The following is a 22,656-nucleotide window of genomic DNA, read 5'->3' as shown; positions in this document are numbered from 1 at the left end:
TAATGATGATGATGTGAGAATGCACATGGTCTTGGATGTTCCTCTCTCTAAGGGTGGACTTTAATTTCCCTCCCTTTGAATGTGAGCTGATACTGGTGACACATAGAAAAGGAAATCTAGCAACCACGGTGTGGAGAATGGAGGAACCTGGTAGAGACCACCTTAACCAAGTGATTAAGTTTAACATCAGCAGTAATGAGACACTGATAGCACATATCCCCAAGTCATCCCTTGATGTGAGAGCACATCACTGCTACGTGCTCCTCCCCTAAGCAAACAGTTTAATTACAAGAAAGCACTGTACTCATCGGAACTGGTGATTTTTGCTAAATAAGTGACCAGAATCCTTCCAAGTCTCAAGGTCATAAAAGTTAGGAAGACTGAGTATGTATTAGGGACTGCAGGGCAGTACAGAGACAGACAGAATGTAGTGTAGGATGCTGGATTGATTCTTGGGACATTACAAGACATCAGTGGGGAAACTTGAGAAACTCTGAGTGAAGTTTGGTTAATGTCTTGCTCCAATGTCATAGTCTTAGTTGCTAGTAGTTGTACCATGGTAATGTAAGTTGTTGACATTAGGAGAAGCTAGGCAAAAGAGAAGAGAGGAACTTTGAAGCTTCATAAGTCTAACACTGTTTCAAAATAAAAGTTTAAAGAAACAGCTTCCAAGATTCATAGCAGTACTGATTGAATTTTAAAACTATATCTTATTAAAACAGTTTGCTAAATTCTCACTTTTAAAGTAAAATTCTAAATCCCATAAAATGGTTCAGCAGAGAGTTGTGACTCTTATTCCCTAACTCTTAATGTTCTGTCAAAGATTCTCTTTGTGCAAACTTCAGTCAGGTGACCCGAGTACTCTTTGGAGGTTTTGTGGCCCAATGTTTGCTCTGCCTAGTCCAGATGTCATAAGAATCCTGGTAATTTGGGTTTATGAGAATCTCCTATCTGTTGGTATTGGTCACCCTTGATATCTGATCCAATGTTGTGTCCCATACTTCACATCTGGTAAAGAGGCCTGCTTTTACAAGAGTTCTGTTAAGTTGGTTTGGTAAAGATGCCCTCACCCCTGATGTCTTCTGTTAGCAATTTTCCATCCACTGCACCCATTCTACTGGTTGGCTACAAATGTCAGGCTGTCTTTGATGCACTGGGAATTGAGACCCTGTCTCTCTCCTCTGTTGTGACAGTCTTGATGCCTGTCCCAATATGTCTGAATAAAGTCTTCTTTAGTGTTTGACCTAGTATCACCATAATTTTTCTTCACTTGTCAGTCAGGTAACCCAGAAGGCTAAAACTAACAGGCACCTACCAGCTGGCAAGTCAGATGACTCAGAGGCTTTAGTCATCTCAGGCCACACTTCCAGTGCCTTCAGAGTGCCCTTCCAGATGTGAGCTCCCTGAGCTCTGAGCCTGAGGTCACTGGTATAGTTCTGATTTGGCTCATGCTTCTAGCCTGACCACAATTCAGGCTTGCACTTTGTCTGTGAAAATTAAGGCCTTAGTCCCTGAGGTTTTAAATATATTTGAATAAGTGGATGGGAGTATGTAGGATTTCAGTCATATATGAATATGGTTGATCCATGTTCCAACATGGTTTTTCTATTTATGGACTCCCTGTGTTTCTATTTTTCTTTTGTAAATGGGGGACATATGAATATATTGCTGGACAAATCAAAGAGTTTTACAAAGATCATTAAGCCTCTGAAGACTCAATGTAAAAAAGAAAATAAGACTGATGTGTAAGTAAACTGGGCCTACTTTAATACTAAGGTGACCTTTGGCTTTAGCAAGTGGGGCTATTCACTGAAGGAGTCAAATGGAAGATGAAGAGAAATACTTTACCATTACTTAGACAGGATCACTGGGAAATCATTGATCAGTCTAGAAATCCGCTCCCCATACAGCTTTTAAGAGCTGAAGACTCTGAGTAGGCTGGTCTATGTTGCAACTGTGGTTTTGTTACTTATGGACTCACTGTGTTTCTCTTTTTCTTTTGTAAATGGGAGACATATATATATATATATATATATATATATATATATATATATATATATAAAATGTAAATACATTATATGTTTTATATGAACATATATTTATTTTTATATAGATGTATGGATTTTTTGTGTAAATATGTATTTTATGTATCTCATATATGTAATGTAGAGATGTATGTATATCATATATATTTAATTAATTAATATGTATTCATATTATTTTGTATATTTATTTTTCCATATATCTGTATATCAATATCTAACTCTCTTTATATATAAAGAGAATCAACCTTTTGTTTTCTTAATGATTCTGTTTTTTACTCATGTCTTTAAAAAAAGTTACCAAATCTGGTTTGATACTAACTGAACATGAGGCATGCCATTGTTTCATTTATCTTGCTATTGATAAGAATAGCCAGTTTCAACTTGTTGATGTTGGTTCCAGGAAAGGACCACCAGTGTACTGTAGTCTCCCTCCCTCTGAGCCAGGCATTCCTTAGAAGTGGCAACTTCTCTGCTCCTTCCAGTCCAGCAGACAATCCCTTGTCCTAGAGTTTGCATTTCAAAGGAGACAAAGTGTAGGCTCCTGAGAATGTATTGGAGGTGCAGTTGAAAATTCTCTTTGCTTACTTTGGTTAAACTTGGACTGTAGAACTAAAATAAAAATTTAAATAATGTATAATTATATGTCATTTATAACATGGACATATAATTCTAATATATATTATATAAATGAATATTAATACATATATTAAATAATATCAATATAAATTAAATGATAAATGTATACTATATATTTCATATACAAATATTTATAAATTATTACATATATTTATTAGATTATTATATAAGGACATATATTCAAGCACCCATAATTTTAATGTATGAAATACCTATTTGTATTTTATAAAATATGCTCTTAACATATATAAAATGACATGAATATATATTTTCTATAAAACATAATATATATTGATATTATTAAATGTATATCAATAAATATAAAATATAAGTCTATTTGAATATTATATGAACATAAATTGTTAAAATTTGGATGCTTATTTTATTTAAAGCATACTGTATATTATGCTTCATAATTAGATAAATAATATAGTATTCATATATAATACACATAATACATTAAAATATATGCTTATAGGATATAAATATATGTATTAAATGAATGTTTTATATATATATGAATAACATATACTATACATATTTTATATACAATACTATATGTTCTTATAACATAAAAATATAATATACATGTTATTTCATATATGTAATATACGACATACATTCAATTGTATAAATTTATGTTATTTAAGCTCATACTGTATATTATAGGGATATATTAATATATTTTAATAATAAACAAAATATAATATCAAATGTATGATATACCCTTCTATCATATATTAAACTTCATTATCTCAATGGAAAAAATGATCATCTTGAAATATCATTGACTTTGCCTCTTATAACTTTAGGAAAGTAAAATTATATGAAATTCTTATATAGTATAAATAAAAATCTTTTAACTCAAAATAATGTTGTGAGTTATAACATGCCTCACTTTTCCAACTTCTTCAGTGCCATCATATTGAAAACTTAACTGCCGGAAAATACTAAAAACATCCATAGAGGGGCACTGAACACTCCCTGCTCTGGCTCCAAAGAAGACCATGTCTCCAACTCTCCTAAAAGGGTCTCAACTCTGGTCACTTCCGGTACCCCTTGACTGTCTACACTTTTCTGCTTTTCCACGTAGTGCCCACAGGGTACCCTAAACACACAATCTGTATGATTACAACCTATACCATCTCGAGTCCTCCACTCGTTGAATAAATGAATTCTTCACCAAAAAAAGTAGTTTAGATTGTGTAGTGGCTAACCAAGAAAAGCTCAGGCAGTTTCTACCTCACCAAGGATAAGGAGGTTCACTGTTGTTCAAAGTGACATAACCAGCTAGGATGCTTGTCTCCAACTGCAGAGCTCAACTGCGGGGTTTTGGGCTTTAATTCTTTTTGTCAAAGACTTTCTACTTAAATGATTATGCAAAAGGTCAAAGTTTTAGTCTTTGCTTTTTTAAACTTTAGTGATTTCTTTCATCTTCTGAAGAGCCTGAGGCCACCTCTTGAGCAGACTCACAGTGTGGCAGTGTCCGCTGGCCCCTCAGATGCAGACTGAATCACTGAATCTCAGAGTGGTCCAGATCTTTCAGCTAATAGCAGGAGTGATGATGTGCTGCCTCCACACTGCCTGCTCTCTTGGCTGGGGCATGTCTTTGAACCGTGACCTGGAAAACAAGGAAATCTTTCTGATTAAGACGGATGAAAAGCACTCCCTCTCAGAAATGCCTGACCAACAGAGCTGACTTTCATTTTCCTTGGAAAACAGGGAAGATTACCCAAATCCAGAAGACAGAAGCCACCTGTCTCTACCATATGATGCTCTAGCAGATGTTCTTTCTCTTCAGCAGGATGGTCAACCGTGCTGCCGTGCTGCCGGAGATAAGGTCCTTCTCGATCAGCTACTCACTAGGCTTCATCTCAGTCTGGATTAACTGAAGGTGGCACACATAGAAAAAGCTTTGTGTCTCCATTAGGGATTTGCAGTCCGAAAGTATTTCCATAGAATCACTTGCTATTCGAAGGGAAAGAAATACAACTCCTGTGCCTAGGAGGTTATCTGAGGGGAAACTGAATTGTCCTTTACCCTCATTAGCAAATATCAAAGTCAAGTCAAGAAATAAAAAGAAAATTTATGCTTACTGCTCCCTCTAAACAATTACACAAGTGTTTTATGAGCCCCTAAACACTATCTCACCTCGATTTTGCAACAGATGAAAAATATATAATGCCAAAATAATGAGATTATTTTAAAAATCTGTTGTGCGTGAGGCATTTAAAATTGACCAATAACTTTTAGAAAGAAACATATGGTTTATTTTCTTAAATAAATAATGTTATGATTTTAAATTTGTGTTTTTCTGTTGAAATTCTTGAGGACCATTTGCAGTTTCCAAAGTTTGAAATTTTTTTTTTTCCCAAAGGAAAGATTCCTCGAGATGGTATTTTTGAACTACATTCCTCAGTTAAGCTGATTCTAGTTTCTTAACAGATAAGCAAGAACTGTCAGTAACTAGATCATAATACAAAGTTACCTTGCTTTCATAAAAGAGCTGGGTGTAGGAATTCCAGTCAGGTGACAATGTGATTGGACCATTTCTAACAGTGATTCAAGGACTTGAGTGTCATCCCATTGGTGGCTTTGCCCAAGATCAACATGTAACTCCAAAATGTTACTGGGGTGCTGGCATATATTCCACTGCACTAGAAAGGGGGAAAGTGTGGTGAATCACATGAGGATGATTTTACAGACCAAATACAAGCAGAAAAAGATCATTTCCATCCATATGTACTTGGTGTGAGTTTATGCATATGTGATGCCTACTTGCAAAGATGGTGGATAGCTGGATAACTTGTGGAAAAAGAAGACAAGTTCTTTGAAAGTCTGGTCTTCATTTTTACACTGTGTGTACTAAACTAATTTAAGTAGGAAAAAAACATTTCCTTGAAGTATGCACTTTAGAAAAATAATTCTGTTCCAAAGTGTCATTCCACAAAATTGAACATCATGAGAAAAGATGACATTCCTTAAGGTTCCTACTATCAATGACTCTGTGAAAGAAGTTGCTTCTCAAAGTCAGGTTAATGTTCAAAACTGGCCAAGTTTTCATCAAACATGAATTTGATACATATGATTTCTATAAGTAAGTTAGTTTCATTAAAGTCACTAAGTAAATTTATTTGGACAGTTAAGTTCAATGCCAATAGCTTTTCAGCCTAATTTTTAACTGAGTTTGTTTTAGACATTTTAAACTCTGTATTGAATACAATGTTTAAATTTAACACTTTTACTTACAAAGTAGACATATCCATTGTGTATATAAATACACACACAGTATGCCTGTTATTAAAATTTAATAGGCTGAGCATGAATGTGCACACCTTTAATCCCAGTGATTTCCCCAGGCAGAGACAAGAAGATCTCAAGTTTGAGGACAGCCTCAGAAACTAAAGGAAGCCATAGCAACTTAAAAGGTCCTGTCTCAAAATAAAAATAAAAAGGGCTGGGGATGTGACTCAGTGTAAAAGTGCCTCAGGGTTCAATCCCCAGTAACCCCTACCCCCAATAAAAAATAGGAGTTTCAGCTGAGAAAATAATTCTAAAAAAGGGTCTGGGAACAGGGAAGGGGAATCAATAATGAAAAAATGATTGGGAAACTTTGCTCTAAGCATAGGTAGTGAATGCATAAAGGAAAGCAAAAACAGAAGTAGAAAGTACTGGTGACATTCAGAAAACTGAAAGCATATTAGTTACTATTTAAGACACAGGAACAAGTCAAGGGCTTCAGAGAACCTAGAGGCAAAGGTGCAATATCACTCATCTCAAGCAGCCCAGCAGTATCTGCAAGATCCCCAGTGGCCTTGCCCTTGGCTTTCCTGATGGCCCTGGTGGTGTTCAGCTGCAAGAACACCTGCTCTCTGGGCTGTGACCTGACTCAGATACACAACCTGGGTCTTGAAACTCCTGAGAAAAATGAGACACTCCTACAAAAAATGAGGAGAATTCCCACTTTCTCCTGCATGAACTATAGAAAGGACTTTGCCTTCCCCCAGAAGCTGTTGGAGGGTGAGCAGGTGCAGAAGGCTCAAGCTGTTGCTGTTCTCCACCAGATGACGCAGCAGATCTTCAACCTCCTCAGCACCCAGGAGGCCTTTGCTACTTGGGACAAGACCCTCCTGGATACCTTTCTCATTGGTCTCTATCAGCATCTGGATGACCTGAAAGACTGTGGGTCCAAGCAGGCACAAGTAGAAGAGGCTCCCCTGAGGGTTAAGAGGAAATACTTCCACAGGATCACCGTCTACCTGAAGGAGAAGAAATACCTGCCTTGTGCCTGGGAGGTGGTCAGAGCAGAAATCATGAAATCCTTCTCTTCATCAGCCAACTTGTATGGAAGACTAAGGAGCATGGAATGAGACCTAGTCCAGCAGGGAAATGCCTCTCACTGATGAACACACATTACCACACTACCACAAGTTCTGCCACTTCAAAGACTCTCATTCTTGCTGTAACTGTGACAAGAATTCAAGCAATCTGTCAGATGTTTTCAGCAGTTTAGGCAATATTGCTTTCAAATCTACAGGCACTAGTCCCTTACATCGCTGCAGATGTTATCTATTTATTTATGTAAATATTTATTTATTTAACTATTTATAAAATTTAATTTATTTTGTTTATGTATTATTATGTATACCTTTAAAGTATGATTAATAAACATTTTCTGTATATTTAATCAATTTAATTTGCATTCTTCATTTGTAACTTCTTCAATTTTTAAATTAAATTCTTGCAGGTGGATGAGGGTTTGGGTAAATGTTTTCTTTTTTTTCTTTTTCTTTCTTTTTTTTTTTTTTTTGGTACTGGGTGTTTAAATCAGGGGCACTCAGCCACTGAGCAACATCCTCAGCCTTATTGGTTTAGAGACAGAGTCTCACTGAGTTGCTTAGTACCTTGCTTTTGCTGAGGATGGCTTTGAACTTGTGATCCTCCTGCTTCAGCCTCCTGAGTGCCTGAGATTACAGGCGTGCATCAGTGTGCCTGGCAGTTGTGTAAATATTTATTTTCACTTTCTTCCCTTTAATTGTAAATAGCAATGAAAATTTTAGTTCTAAATGCTGTTTTCTATGTTGATTTCCTTTCATTCACATCATTATCTTTGCATTTTCCCATCAGCTTAGCCATGATATTTTTAGGCAAGTTGAGGTTAACAGAAAATCAACAAAATGTGGATATTATTAAAGAGAAGCATGAAAATCATACCCCAGTTGAGGGAAAAAGTAACAGGATTTCTCTTACTCATCTCTCCACCTACTCCAATGGGGTTCCTGTTTAGATATTCTTCATCTCTCACTAATTATGCCAGTCCCACCTATTTTCCCCTGTACTGATGCTTTTAGTACAACAGGTAGTACATAAAAATACAAAAGTTGTGCATTTTAGTGGGATACCATATTATGTCTGGTGCAATGTTTTAATCAGGTTAAACACACTCATCTTCTTGAACATTTGTCACGTCTCTGTTGTGAACATCTCAAGATCCCTCCCTTCAGCTTTTTCAAATGCCCAGGAAGGTTCATGCTCTGTACAGTCACCATGGCCTGCATTTGCCCACCAGCTCCTTGCCCCTTTCCACTTTTATTGTGGCAAGTGTTGATCAGCCTTTTTCATCTTCCCCCACCTTCCACTCTCTCAGGCCTCAGGTAAGCACCATTCCACTCTCAGCTCCTATGACATCAGCTTCTCTCTATTTCACATGTGAGTAATATCCTGTGGCACTTGTCTTCCTGTCCTGAGGCATTGCACTTTACATGATGATCTCCAGTTCCTTCCATGCTGCAGATCACAGCTTTTCATTCGTGTGTGTGTGCGTGTGTGTGTTTATGAATAATAAACAGTACATAGTATACAATTATTTTAAAATATCATCATAATATACATATATGTACATGTGTTTATAAACATTTCATTTGTGGATTGTGAGTACGGTGACACACTCCCTTTCTCCTTACTTCCATGGATCCTATCCAGTCACTGTCATATCATAATTGTTTCTTCCCTCTCTGATTCAGAAATCTCCAGTGTGGCCTGGTGTGGTGGTGCATGCCTGTAATCCCGGAGGCTCTCCAGCCTGAGGCAGGAGGATGGCAAATTCAAAGCCATCCTCAGCAACCTAGCGAGGCCCTAAGCAACTTAGTGATATACTGCCTCAAAATCAAAAAGTAAAAGAGCTGGGATGTGGCTCAGTGGTTAAGTGTCCCTGGGTTGAATTCCTAGTATAAAACAAAAAGGAAGCAAAACCACAAAAACAAAACAAAGACAAAAACCTACTGTGATATCTTCCTTCATTTTTCATTAAGCTGCCCCAGTATATATACATCAGCTTCCTGTTCTATTATGGTTTCTGACTATAAATTTTCTCTACAATTGTATGCAGCCATCAACTGAAAGCAATGATTGTATGAAAGCTTTAGGTTTGCCAGAAACTTCCAAGAGAAGTTTTAGCTCCTCCTGGGTAATACTTTTAGAATTAAAGGAGAGTAGTCATTATAATGATGTAACAGTAACTGTGACAAAAAAGAAAGAGACAGTTTGATTCATTTCACTTTGGAAGCTATTAAAATAATGACAGAAGAAGACAGCACCTACTTGGCCAAGATGGATGGAGAGAGTTCAAGTCTGGCAATCAAACTTCTGTTCTATGCGCAATTCTGTGTCCTGGCAAGAAGATTTTCTCCCAGAGCTAAAATAGGCTGTTCTCCTGCGAGGAAGTGACCCCAATACTGGAAGAGTCCATTTCCTTAATTTTCCATCTCAGAGAGGGAAAAGACTCCTGTCCCCATGCAGATAGTGTCTTTTTGGCAAATAAGAAGTGTGTGGGAGAAAGGGTCAGAGTGCTACCCTTCCCTCTAGCCTTCTCAGCCTTCCAGAGTCTCCTGGCCCTTCAGTCCCATTGGTGTGTGATGTTAGGAGGCAGGAGAGCATACCTATTGGATACGGAACTATAGGAAAAACAAGAAAAATCTAAGTGGCTAGTTTTGCAATTTATTCATAGTAGATCATCTAGCATGACTTTATAGTGAAGAGAACATTCTGTTTTTGGAAGGAGGGATTGAACCCAGGGTGCTTTACCATGAAGCCCCAACTCGAGTCCTTTTAATTTTTTTATTTTGAGACAACTTATAACTTACCAAGTTCCTTAGGGCCTCACTAAGTTGCTGAGACTGGTCTTGAACTTGTCATCTCCTCCTTCCTTACCCTCCTGAGTCACTGGGATTGAAGTTATGCACCACCAAGCCTAGACAAGACAAAATTCTTACTGTCTCTTTGAATAATGACTTGGAAGATTGACTCTGCCTTGATTCAGGAGTAAGACACAACAAGACAAATGTAAAGGGATTTCAAAAAATGCAGAAATGGCCAACTGACAGCCTGTGGAAGAATCCATTGGGGAAGACTTTGGGAAGTTTAAAGAAGTTTGAATAATGTGGTTACTTAAGAGGATGATCAGGAATTGCCTGTGAATTGCTCTTCTTGCAGAAAGGGGCTTGGAGTGAGGGAGGGATCACTCAAACCATATCTCAGATGACAGACCCAAAATTTAGATTCTTCTCCAGATGAGGGGGGGGGCTGGGAAACTCAAAATTATATTTTAAAATGATTTTTGTCTTTGTCTTCTTTCTTTCTGTACCACTTGTTGTAGACTCAGTTTAGGAGAGGCAAAAAAGATTTGCAATTTCACCTGTCGGCTTCCTTTCTCCTCATTTCTCTGTTTCTTTCTCTCTCTCTCTCTCTCTCTCTCTCTCTCTCTCTCTCTCTCTCTCTTTCTCTCTCTCATAGCACTCTGACTTGAAAAATCTTTTAACATTATTTCCCTGTTCATTCTTTAATTATTTTTTAATGTTGTTCACCTATTTAATGTTACTTTACTTTTAATTCTTTCCCATGTCATGCTCCTTGTACAAAAATTGCAATATTTGGCTCTGTATTTTCAACTTAAACTGAAACATCTCTGGAACCATCTTCTGATCATATCCAGATGTTAATTTATTATACAGTGGAAAGTCTGGGAAACCAGGTAAGGAAGTGGTGAAGGTGGCAGCCGGGGGGCTCTATCTCAGTATGGAAACAGGAATAGAGGAGGATAAAGGGAGATCCCTGGTACTACCCTAAGTGACTTGGAAAACACCAGCTGGAGAAAGCTTGGCTCAGTGTTATAAGAAGCAAGAGGTGAAGGTAGCTGCAACTCAACCCTCCCTGCCTTCCAAGCCTCACACTGCACAGGCCAAGGTTGGCCTACTGAACACAGAAAGATAGTCCATAGACAAACACTTGCTTCTGATAACCTGGTAAAGATTCCAATAGCTCCTCTGTGCTGTCATTAGAAGCCTCCAGGTAGGACCTGCACAGAGGTAGGGTTTCATTTGCTTAGAAAACCAATGTACACATCAAGACATGAAAAGTTGAAAGGGTCAACAGTAGCTGGAGAGTGCAGAGAGAGAACACAGATGCTTAAATAATTGACTGAGGCAGCAGCGGGTCCCCAGGAGATGCCGCAGTATGAATGGGCAGCATTAAGGAGTGGCTCAAATAATTCCAGTTCAAAGGGAGAGAATACTGAAGTACATGTTGCAGAGCTCTCCCATGGAGATGTGGGCAACATCAGTGCTCTCAGCACAGGTGACATGGAGACCACTGCCACATGCAGGGTATGAGAGGGGACAAGAGTGATACCCATGGAGATCAGCAAATGAACACAGCATGGGGAAAATCATTCATGGAACCATGAAATCTCTTACATTTTGGTCACCATGTAGACTCCTTTAAAAACAAAACAAAATGAAGTAGTACTTGGGCAGAAAGGATGTACGCAGATAAGTGAGCAGCACATTTAGCAAAACATGGAGTAGGGCCTTCCCACGAGGATAAGCATTGGCAATACACTTATGGAGAGTTTAATATTTTGTCAATAAAGAAATGAGTCTCAATAACAAAGTTCTCACATCATGAAGAGGTGGTGCACCTGCTCTCTAGATGAGTCTGGTGAGTGTGGACTGAGGACACTTTGTCATCTGACAGCAGAACTTGTTACTAGTTGTGACAATCACCTTGAGTGCCTGATGGTGTTGGGGAAATATTATTATCTTGAAATTATAATCTCCATACTCATAAACAGCTGAGAAAGACCTGGATTCCTCCTACGATTATTGGTAGATCGAGGAACATTGTAGACCTCAGTAAGAAAATGGTAGACAGAAAAGACAATGTCTACATTAACTGTGATCTTTTGGCTCAGTAAAACACAACCACACAGAACTGCAGGAGTATGTCCTAAAAGGAGAGGAACAGAGAGAAACTCATTTGCCAGTAATCAGTAGCTTCTGCTGTGAATAAATCAAAGTGCAGTCCCATTCTGGAACTTTACTGCCAAAGATGATCTTGGAAAACATGGAACAACTTCAGGGATTCATAGGTCTGAGGGAGCAGACTTTCTGTGCCAAAGAAGGAGGGAAAAATGAACATTAGGATCAGGACTAAAAGTTTATTTCTGGTAGAGAGAAGAGTAATATTTATAGATGAAAAAAGTGCCTTTGTGTCTGTGTGAGTGTGTGTTTGTGTGAGATAGGGCGATTGGAATTATAGTCCTGTATGATACTGGATGTCATTAATTTTTGTAAAATTGGGTTCTAATGGAGGACAATGTCATCAATGAATCCCCTGTGCCCAGCTCAGAAATTTAAAAGATATAATTCAGAGGTTTAAGCAGATGAATTGGATAATAAGATAGTACTTAGAAAACTTAAATTATTTGTGTACTGAAGTTAAAATGACTGTTCTAGTCACTCTAGCTATACAAAGAGAAAACCTTTGCTATCAGCATCTGGTTCTACACACACTTTTGCTTTAGGTCAAAGACACTTCTCACTGGACTGATAAGTATCCATTTGGATGGGCACATCTGAAACTTACTTGTACAACTACCTTCTGGTGTAAAATCAATAAATTAGGTTGATGTCATCTTGTTTGATCACCATCCGATGGTCTTAGAAATGCCTAAAAGACAGAGCTAACTTTTACATTTTTTGGAAAAGAGGGAAGATCACCCAAATCCAGAAGATGGAAGCTACCTATCTCTACCATCTGATCATCCATCCAGATGTTCAATTTCAACAGCACAGTGGATAACTGTGCTGTTGGAGATGAGTTCCTCCTTGATCAACTACTCTCTCAGCTTTGTCTCAGTCTGGATCAACTGAAGCTAACACAGGTAGAGAAATCATGTCTCCATTAGGGATTTGCTCCCCATAAGTATTTCCAAAGAATCATCTGCTATCTGAAGGAAAAGGAAAACAGCTCTTATGCTTGGGAGGTTGTCAGAAGGAAAATTGAATTATCCTTTATCACCATTAGCAATCATAAAGAAAATTCAGCAAGAAAGAAGCAACTCAGGCTGATGACAACCTCTACCCAATTACATGAGTTATTTTTTTCCTGAATCCCCTAATACAATATCATCTATGAGTTTTGCACCTGCAAAAAAAATCTCAAATCTAAATCATGAGACTATTTTAAATTAGTGTCATACATCCTGCATTTTAAATTAACCAAAAATATTTAGAGAGAATAGCATGGTTTATTTTGAAGAAATAATGTCATTATTTATAAATTTAATTTTTTCAATAAAATTCTTGAAGGCAATTTGCAGTTTCAGGAATTTTGAAATTCAGTCTTCTCATGGAAAAGAATGTATCAAGAGTGCTGTTTTCACTGACAATTTTCAGTTAGTTTGATGCTAGGTTCTGAACAGACAACAAAAATATGTATTAAGTTACTGGATCTTAATACAAATTTATCTTTCTTTCAACAATAGCTCTGTGTAGGAATTCCTGTCAGAAGATCCCTTGGTTGGATCGCTCCCAACAATGATTCAAGGACTGAACTATAATGTTCAAGTCATATTAAACTCAGAGAAGCTTCTACTAAAGCACTTCACTGTGAATTTTCCTGGGGATTCTTTTTTTTTTTTTCTGAAGAGGTTTCTTTTTCTAAGTAATAGAAGTTTCTCAGCTCTGTTATAATTTTATGGGACCAACTTCATATTATGTGATTCATTTTTAACCAAAATGTCATTGTGTGGCACATCATTGTGTTCTTTATTGAACTGATCTTGACAGAAGTTCTTTCAGCTAATGAACTGATCTTGACAGAAATTCTTTTTTTTTAAATTTATTATTAGTTGTTCAAAATAATACATAGTTCTTGACATATTATATTTCATACATTTGATTCAAGTGGGTTATGAACTCCCATTTTTATCCTGTATACAGATTGCAGAATCACATCAATATTTTCCCCAAGATTTGGGAAGTTGTCACACAATTTTTACTTGAATAAGCTTTCTGATCCTCTCTGTTGTCACCTTTCACATTTCTTTAAGTCACATATTCATGTTTGATGGTATATGTACCATAGTTTCCTTTTGCTTTTGTCCTTTGTTTTAATTCTCTCTTTGTGTCTCTATTTGACTTATTTCAGTCTGTCTTTGTGTTTATTGACTCTGTCTTCTACATGATTCAGCCTACTGTTGAAAGTCTCTTTTAAGCTTTTCAGTACACTTTTCAGCTCCAAAATCTATTTGTTTCTTTTACATGGGTTCTGTTCCATTATCTAACTTATGTTTGGTTCATAAATTGTTCTCTTGATTTCATTTAGCTCTCTGTCTTCTCCTTCACCTCATTAAGCTTCTTTAACGTATTTAATTTTAAATATTTTTTCTGAAATTCTTATATCTCTATTTCCTTGGGATATGTTATTGGTGGTGATTTATTATTCCTTTGTTGGAGATGTGTATGAATCATACCTCATGGTCCATGTACCTTGCGTTGGTATCTGTGCATTTGCAGGGGCAAGCAGCTCTAACATTCTTATAGCCTTACTTCATCAGGTAAAGATTTTCTCCATTGCTTCCCCAGGATGATGGGATTCCTTCTGGCATCAATGTGAGGTGGAAAGGGAGTCAGATCATATGGCAGCTGTTGAGTCTGTAGTATGGAAGGGAGTTGAGAGGCCTGATTCTAGGGCCTAGGATCCTGCCTGGTCACTGGATGGATAAGACCAGGACTTTGGTCAGTAGGGCTGGCACTGGGACAAAACTTGCTTTAGTATCCACAGTTGAATCTGAAAAGATGGGCTTGTTATCATTTAAATAGATGGATATGCTTCCCAATGGGTCTTTGAATATCTTCCTAAGTCCCTAGGCAGGTTCTTGCATGGGCAGTACTGGCTCCAGATTATAGAGAGCAGTGTGCTTCAGGATCTGCACTTGGACTGAGGTTGGTGGACTTACCTTCAGAGGCATGGAAGAGCATGTCTCTCTCCAGTTCTCTGGGTAGGTAGGAATGTTCCCATACTTCAGTTGGGAGAAGGGAGATCCAAGTCATAGGACTATTTCAGGATGCACAATCACACTACAATTGGTAATATTGCCTCCAGGGGCATTGATGTATGTGAAATTGTGGTCGTGGAGTAAGCGGGCCTGGCATCTCTAGCAACATGTCAACCAATCATTGCATGCTATCAGCTCCAGGAAATACCTGAACATATTTAAGATTTTTGATGTAGAAAGAAAGAAAGATAGATAGATAGATAGACAGATAGATAGATAAAGGGGGGTTTATTAAAGAAATTGGCTCTCATGATTATGGTGGCTAAGAAATCACACAACAGGCTATCTGCAACTGGAATATCTGAGTTGACAGTAGTATGACTCTGCCCAATTTTGGCAGCCCCAGAATCAGGGAAGTTGGTGATGTATTTCTCTCTAAGGCCAAGACCTGAAAATACAGGGAGACTGCTAGTGTAAATACTGGATTCTATAGAGCCAGGGAGCATGGAGTTCTGATGTACAAAAGAAAACTAGTGTCTTAGTTTTAGCAGAGGGAGAGGGGAGGAAATGTCCCTTTCTTTTCCTTCTGTTCTGGTTGGGCCTCTAGCTGTTTGATGGCACCTGACAACATTGATCTTCCCACTCAGTTCATTGAATCATGCGTCGATTTCCTCTAGTCACACTTTCACATAGACCCATAAATAACGCTTTACCATTCTCTAAGTAGTATGTCATCTAGTCAAGGTGACAGCTAAATTTAACCATCATAGCCGTAAGAGGGATTGTGAGAATTAAATATGGCACAGAGAACTGCCTAGAATCTCAAAGGAAATGTAGATTCATGCTCAGGGTGAATAACATCTCTGAGAAGGCTCCTCAGGAGTTTCTAGAAGCAGGGTCCTGAGGGCACATGTTAGAGATGCTGGGTGGGCAGCCCTTGTCTGCCCCAGGGCCACTGACCACTGATGGGAGACTTCCAATGTGGCAGGATTTACACACTGGAGGGCCTTCTGGTAATTTTTGTATATAGAAAGGGGGTGGGGCTGGGGCTGCAGCTCAGTGGCAAAGTGCTTGCCTAACATGTGTGAGGCACTGGGTTTGACCTCAGCACCACATAAAATAAAATAAAACGTATTGTGTCCACCTACAACTAAAATATAAATGTTTTTTAAAAAGATTACTTTGTATATAGGAAAGGGGGAGAAAAGGAAGTCTTTTCCTCAGCAATTGTGGATTCAAGGCTAACATTTTTTAATAAAAGAGAGACCAACAAGAGAAAAGCAAGACAAATTTATTTAGCCAAAGTTTACAAGATATGGAAGGAATCAGAAATGAGGATGGAAACTGCCTTTCATGCTTAAGATAGATGAAGATGGCACAGCCCTGTGGCGGGATGGCAGCCCAAATGGGGGGTCTGACCCAGTGGTAACAAACTGGGAGACTCTGCAAGGTCTATTTGCTCAGATTCTTCTGGGAGTCTCTGGGTTTCATGCCTGTTCTCTGGGCATAGGGCAGGATGCTCATTGCATATCCTATGGCCCACTTTAGGGGTGGAATTTCAGAGCATACATTATGGCCAGAGCACACACACAAAAGAGAATGACTTTCTTACTTCTGTGGTTTTCTCAGTTTCTAAGGGGTCACTTTTGGGGTAGTTTATTCCAAATCCTAACTTTGGCAAGAGTTGGGCACAGTCCCCAGCACAGTGGCCTATTGACATCTGGATCTGGTGGTGAGTAGGACTGAAACTGAAGAAGCAGTCTGGCTAAAGGCCTGTGACAAGACATGCAGAATGTGGGAAAGGACAGAGGAACAGGAAGTATCTGACCCAGTGGCACTCCCCCTCCTCTCACAGCTCAGATGGAGAATTCTCTGCCCCTCCAACTGTTGCTGTGGTTACCGAAAACCCACAACCTGGGCAGGAGCAGCTTGGTGACCCAGTGAGTGTGGTGAGTGAGGCAGTAGGTGGGAGAGGAAAACACGGTCTTTCCCCTATCACTGTACATATGCTTTTCATGTGTTTTGGCTGAGCAGGCTTCTCCAGTGAGTTGAAGAGTCTTGGTGAGGGTCTCTCTGTGTTCAGGTGGATGATGTTGTCTTCCAACCAGGCTCTTCCTATATTTTATATCCTCCTCCCTCCCATCCCCAAGTGTTTTCATGGGCTGGGCTCTAAGTGGAATCTGGAACTGGCCCATGGTTACTGCTTCTGCTCAGGAAAATGCCACATTAGTCTTTCATTGATTTGAATACAGCATTGAATAAAGAAAGAGATTAATATTATAAACCATAATACTCTTTCTCAATCAACCATACAAATAGGCACTTGTAAATATTATCAACATCATATTGCTCAAATGTTTTGATTTTTAGACCCACTGATGCATCTTGAAAATTATGGAGACCCCCAAAGAGATTGTGTTTCTCTATTTCTATATATTTACATTCACCATATGAGAATTTAAAATAAGAAAGTTTTAAATATTTACTCATTAAATGTGAAGCACACATGGGAATGAAATGAAGTCAATCCCTTTCAAAATAAGAAAATATAATAAAATTTAATTCTATTCATAATTAGAACAATAATGAGGTATAAAATATGTTTCCAAAATCACATTGGAAACTAAAAAAATACATTGGAAGAAACCTTAAAAAGAATGCACATGATCTATAAGTAAGCCAACACTAGAACTTCATTAAAAGTATTTTTAGGATAGCTCAATTAAATCGCAAGAATCACCACTTAATTTTCAATGAAGTAGAATCAGAGTCACCACTTATATTTACACTTAATATATATTATGAAATATTGAGTAAACATATTTTTATATGAAGTTGTTTAATAAATATTCATTAATATATTAATGAACAACAAGTATTTATTCAATATATTATTTGTATTTCTATAGTGGAAGAAGCCGGAGCCTTGCCCTGCCTGGCAGCCTGCTCTGCAGAATATGATTTCCCTCCTTACTAGGATTCCCACCCACCATATGCTAAAATATGCATCACTCAGTTAAGAAGATAACATGAGGACCAATTTGCTTAAGCCTCGTTGGTATCCAAACTGAAAAAAATCAATCTCAATGCAAGGAGAAAGGCCATATACCTGCTCTATATTGTATAAGTACTTTGTACTGGTGTTTGGCAATCTTAATTAAATTCATTTAAGTCTGTTCTGTATGCAAGGAGCTTAGAAATGTCTATCCTGTCTTGACAACCAGTAAAATGCTGATGGGACTGAGAGATTAGCACTGTTGGGATGCATGAGAGGTGAAGACATGGGGCTATATGCTCTCTAATCTGTTAATCTCTGCAAGGTTGGAGAGACAGGAATACGGGAAGTTCAGCTTGCTGGAGCAGGGACTCTGGTGGGAAACTGTAGCAGGACCTGGTGCCCAAGTAGGAAAACTTGACCAGTAATTGACGCATCACTGATGACTTAGGGTCGACAATCAGGAGTCAAAACTTCAGAGGACCCAGTCATGGGAGGGCCCCACGTTACTAGAGATTTTTTGGGTTCTCATAAAAAATATCACGAGAAGTCACCTAGTGCTTCCAGCTGGGGGAGAGGGAAATAAACCATTTGGTCCTACTTGATTCTCCTGAACAGTTCTGCCCTTAGGACAAACTAGTTATATGGATCTAACCCACTGTTTTTAGAGACAACTGAGAGTTGGAAGGGAAATCCTCAATCTGAGCCATTTCAAGCATTCCATATGGAAGAAGGGAAATACCAACTCCAGCTCATTCCAGTTTTCCATGTAGGAGAAGGAAAATACTCATCTCCAGTCCACTGTGATAATCTTGTCCCACCTAACAGGGTTGCGGGGTAGGGTATGTACTAAAAATCAGCCTGTAAAGTTCACAATCCTGAGTATAGACTCAGTAAAAACTGAGGCCTAATCATTGGAATTCTTACCGTGTGAAATCATTCTTCAAACAGAAAGGGAAAAGAGTGACTTTCTCAATTAAACATTGAAAGAATTGGATACCAGGAGACCTCCTTTGCAAAAAAAAGTAAAATTTCTCTAAAGAGAAGGAAAATTGTATGTGAGCAACTCATACCTATATATATATTTTTTTAATATGGAAGAGCATCAAAGAAGGAATAAATGAAGGCAAAATATTTTGATAGTTCTCAACCTTAATTGGCCTAAAATATTACATTTTGTTTAAAATAATATTAGCAACAGGACTTTGATCAATTATGCATGTTTATGTATACATTATACAGGATGTTTAGACTATGATAACTTTGCAGTACAATTTGAAACTGATGTTTGTTCCTCTTTGTCATTATTGCTTGGGCAATTTTATTCTTTTTTCTTGTTTGCTGGTTTTTCATTGAAATTTTAGGACTGTTTTTTAATTCTGTGAAATATATGCCTTTGGAATTTCAATAGGAATTGCATAGAATTTATAGATGACTTTGGATAGTTTGAATATTTTAACATTATTAATTCTTTCAATCCACTAACATAAGATCTCTTTCCATTAATTTATTTCCTCTTCAATTTGTTTCATCAGTATTTTATACTTTTCAATGTACAGATCCTTTGCTTCAACAATTAAATTTTTTCTTTTGATCTCACTGCTAGCACATAGAAAGGCTGCAGGTTTTTATATGCAGATTTAATATCCTGCAACTTTACTGTATTAATCTATTTGTTCAAGCACTGCTTTGGTGGGAAATTTATAGTTTTCTATACTCTATAGGATCATGTCATTTACAAATCAGTTCACTTCTTCCTTTCTTATTTGGACAGCTTTTCATTTTTCTTGCTCTGGTTAGGAATTCCACTCTAATATTGAATAGGAAGTGGCCAAAGCAGGCATCCTTGTTCTCTTCCTGATCTACAGGAAAAGGTTTTACTTTGCACTATTATATATGATATCCATGCCATCTATGGCCTTTGTTATGTTGAAGTACATACCTGCTATATGTAATGTGTTGAAACTTTTTTTTTGTTGTAGTTGTTTTGCTATTTCTTTTCATGCTTGTTTGTTTGTTTGTTTGTTTTGCAATACTGGGGATCAAACCAAGTGTCTTAAACATGCAAGGTGAATGCACTACCTTTGAATTGTATCTCTAGTCCTTGTTGGTAGTTTTTGTGATGAATAAATGTTGAATTTTTGTCAATTTTTTTCTGCATTTATTGGAATGATATCATTTTAATCCCTTTTTCTCTTTTTTTTGCAATTTATTTTTTAAATTTTTTGATGATTTTTTCTTTTTTTATTGGTTGTTCACAACATTACAAAGCTCTTGACATATCATATTTCATACATTAGATTGAAGTGGGTTATGAACCCCCAATTTTACCCCAAATGCAGATTGCAGAATCACGTTGGTTACACATCCACAATTTTACATAATGCCCTATTAGTAATTGTTGTATTCTGATACCTTTCCTATCCCCTACTATCCCCCCTCCCCTCCCCTCCCTTCTTCTCTCTCTACCCCATCTACTGTAATTCATTTCTCTCCTTGTTTATTTTCCCATTCCCCTCACAACCTCTTATATGTAATTTTGTATAGCAATGAGGGTCTCCCTTCATTTCCATGCAATTTCCCTTTTCTCTCCCTTTCCCTCCCATCTCATGTCTCTGTTTAATGTTAATCTTTTCTTCCTGCTCTTCCTCCCTGCTCTGTTCATAGTTGCTCTCATTATATCAAAGAAGACGTTTGGTATTTGTTTTTTAGGGATTGGCTAGCTTCACTAAGCATAATCTGCTGTAGTGCCATCCATTTCCCTGCAAATTCTATGATTTTGTCTTAATGTAGTATTTTATACGCACACACACACACACACACACACACACACACACACACACATGCATGCCAGGGATGAATTTCACTTGATTGTGGTTATGATCATGTTAATACACTATTGAGTCTTGTTTGTGAGGATTTCATTGAGGATTTTCTAAATATGCTCATTGGGCATATTGACCAATAAGCTTCTATTTTATACTATCTTGTAGGGTTTGCATCTCAGGGTAATAGTGGTCTCATAAAACAAATTGGAAGTGTTCCCTCCTCTTCACTATTTGGGAAAATTTGAGTAGGGTTGCTGTATTAGACAGAATTCTCTAGAGGAACAGAACCAACAGGAGGTAGGATTATAAAAAGGGAATTTATTAGATTGGCTTACACAACTAGAAGCTGGATAGACCATAATGGCTGTCTGCAGGCTGGAAAGCTGGAGGAACCAGTAGCTGCGCAGTCCAAGATACTGAAGCCTCAGAACTAGAGAGTTCAGAGATGCTACCCCAGTTTCAGATGGGAGGCTTCTGGAAACTCCCTGGAGAACACTGGTAAAGTCTTCTTTGGAAAAGTGAAGGAGCAATAGTCTGCTGTCCTTAGACAATCTCAGCAGCAATCAAGAACCTGTTCAAGAAATATTGAGCTTTCATCTACATCTGCTTCCTTTTCCTTCCAACTTTAATTCCAGTCAAGCCTCCAATCTATTGGATGGTGCTGCCCACACTTAGGTAGGGTCTTTAATTCAGTTTGTTATCCCACATGCCAATCATTCCTAGTCACCATCACTGACACAGTCAAAAATCCCTTAATCTTCAGCATCTTTTAGTCCAATCAAGTTGACAATTCAAATTAACTATTGCAGTTGGTATTCATTCTTCTTTTTAAAATTTTTTTATTTGTTCTTTTTAGTTACACATGACAGTGAAATGTATTTTCTCATATCATACATACATGGAGTATAACTTCCAATTTTTGTGTTTGTACATGAGGCGGAGTTTTATTGGTTGTATATTCAAATAAGAATATAGGAAAGTTATGTTGAAATCATTCTACTCTCTTTCCTATTCCCATTCCAGTCCATTATCTTCATTCCCCTTTGTCCAATTTAATGAACTTCTGCCCCTCCACCCTCCTCCACTTATTATTGTGAGCTAGCATCCACATATCAGACAGAACATTTGGCCAATGGTTTTGGGGATTGGCTTATTTCACTTAACATGATAGTCTCCAGTTGTATCTATTTACCAGAAAATGCGATCATTTCATTCTCTTTTAAGGCTGACTAGTATTCCATTATGTATATATACCACATTTTCTTTATCCATTCATCTGCTGAAGGTCATCTAGGTTGGTTCCATAGCTTAGCTATTGTGAATTGAGCTGCTATAAACATTGATGTGGATGAGTCACTGAAGTATGCTGATTTTATGTCCTTTAGGTATATATCAAAGAGTGGGATAATTGGGTCAAATGGTGGTTCCATTCATAGTTTTCTGAGAAATCTCCATACTGCTTTGCAGAGTGTTTTTACCAAAATGCAGTCCCACCAGAAATGTACGTGTGGACCTTTTTTTTCTTACATCCTCGCCAACATTTATTGTTAGTTTTATTCTTGTTAACTGCTATTGTGACTGGAGTGAGATGGAATCTCAGTGTAGCTTTAATTTCCATTTCCCTACTTGCTAGAGTTGCTGAACATTTTTTTCATAGATTTATTAACAGGTTGTATTTCTTCTTCTGTTATTCTTGTTCATTGTTGGTAGCACTTACAAGTGAATCCCTCAAGTCCTGGACTTTTTGTTCTGTGATTTTTGATTATCGAGAAGAATCCCACTTTTTATTATTTGTCTGTTCATGATTTATTGTTC

At 37.7% G+C, this 22,656-nt stretch overlaps 1 protein-coding gene across 1 annotated transcript; it reads left to right on the top strand.

Moving 5' to 3' along the window:
• Positions 1–6,514: 6,514 nt before the first annotated feature.
• Positions 6,515–7,051, top strand: LOC308642586 (interferon alpha-5-like; the record flags this gene model as incomplete). The annotated part of the gene is made up of 1 exon (XM_081281710.1): positions 6,515–7,051. One exon carries the CDS (start codon positions 6,515–6,517, stop codon positions 7,049–7,051), a length of 537 nt encoding a protein of 178 aa, XP_081137836.1.
• Between the last annotated feature and the right edge of the window lie 15,605 nt (positions 7,052–22,656).

Source organism: Spermophilus citellus, assembly GCF_964194105.1.
Source record: "Spermophilus citellus genome assembly, chromosome: 2".
NCBI lineage: Eukaryota > Metazoa > Chordata > Mammalia > Rodentia > Sciuridae > Spermophilus > Spermophilus citellus.
The sequence above is the reverse complement of the archived record's forward strand: the minus strand, read 5'-3'. Positions and strand labels throughout refer to the sequence as shown.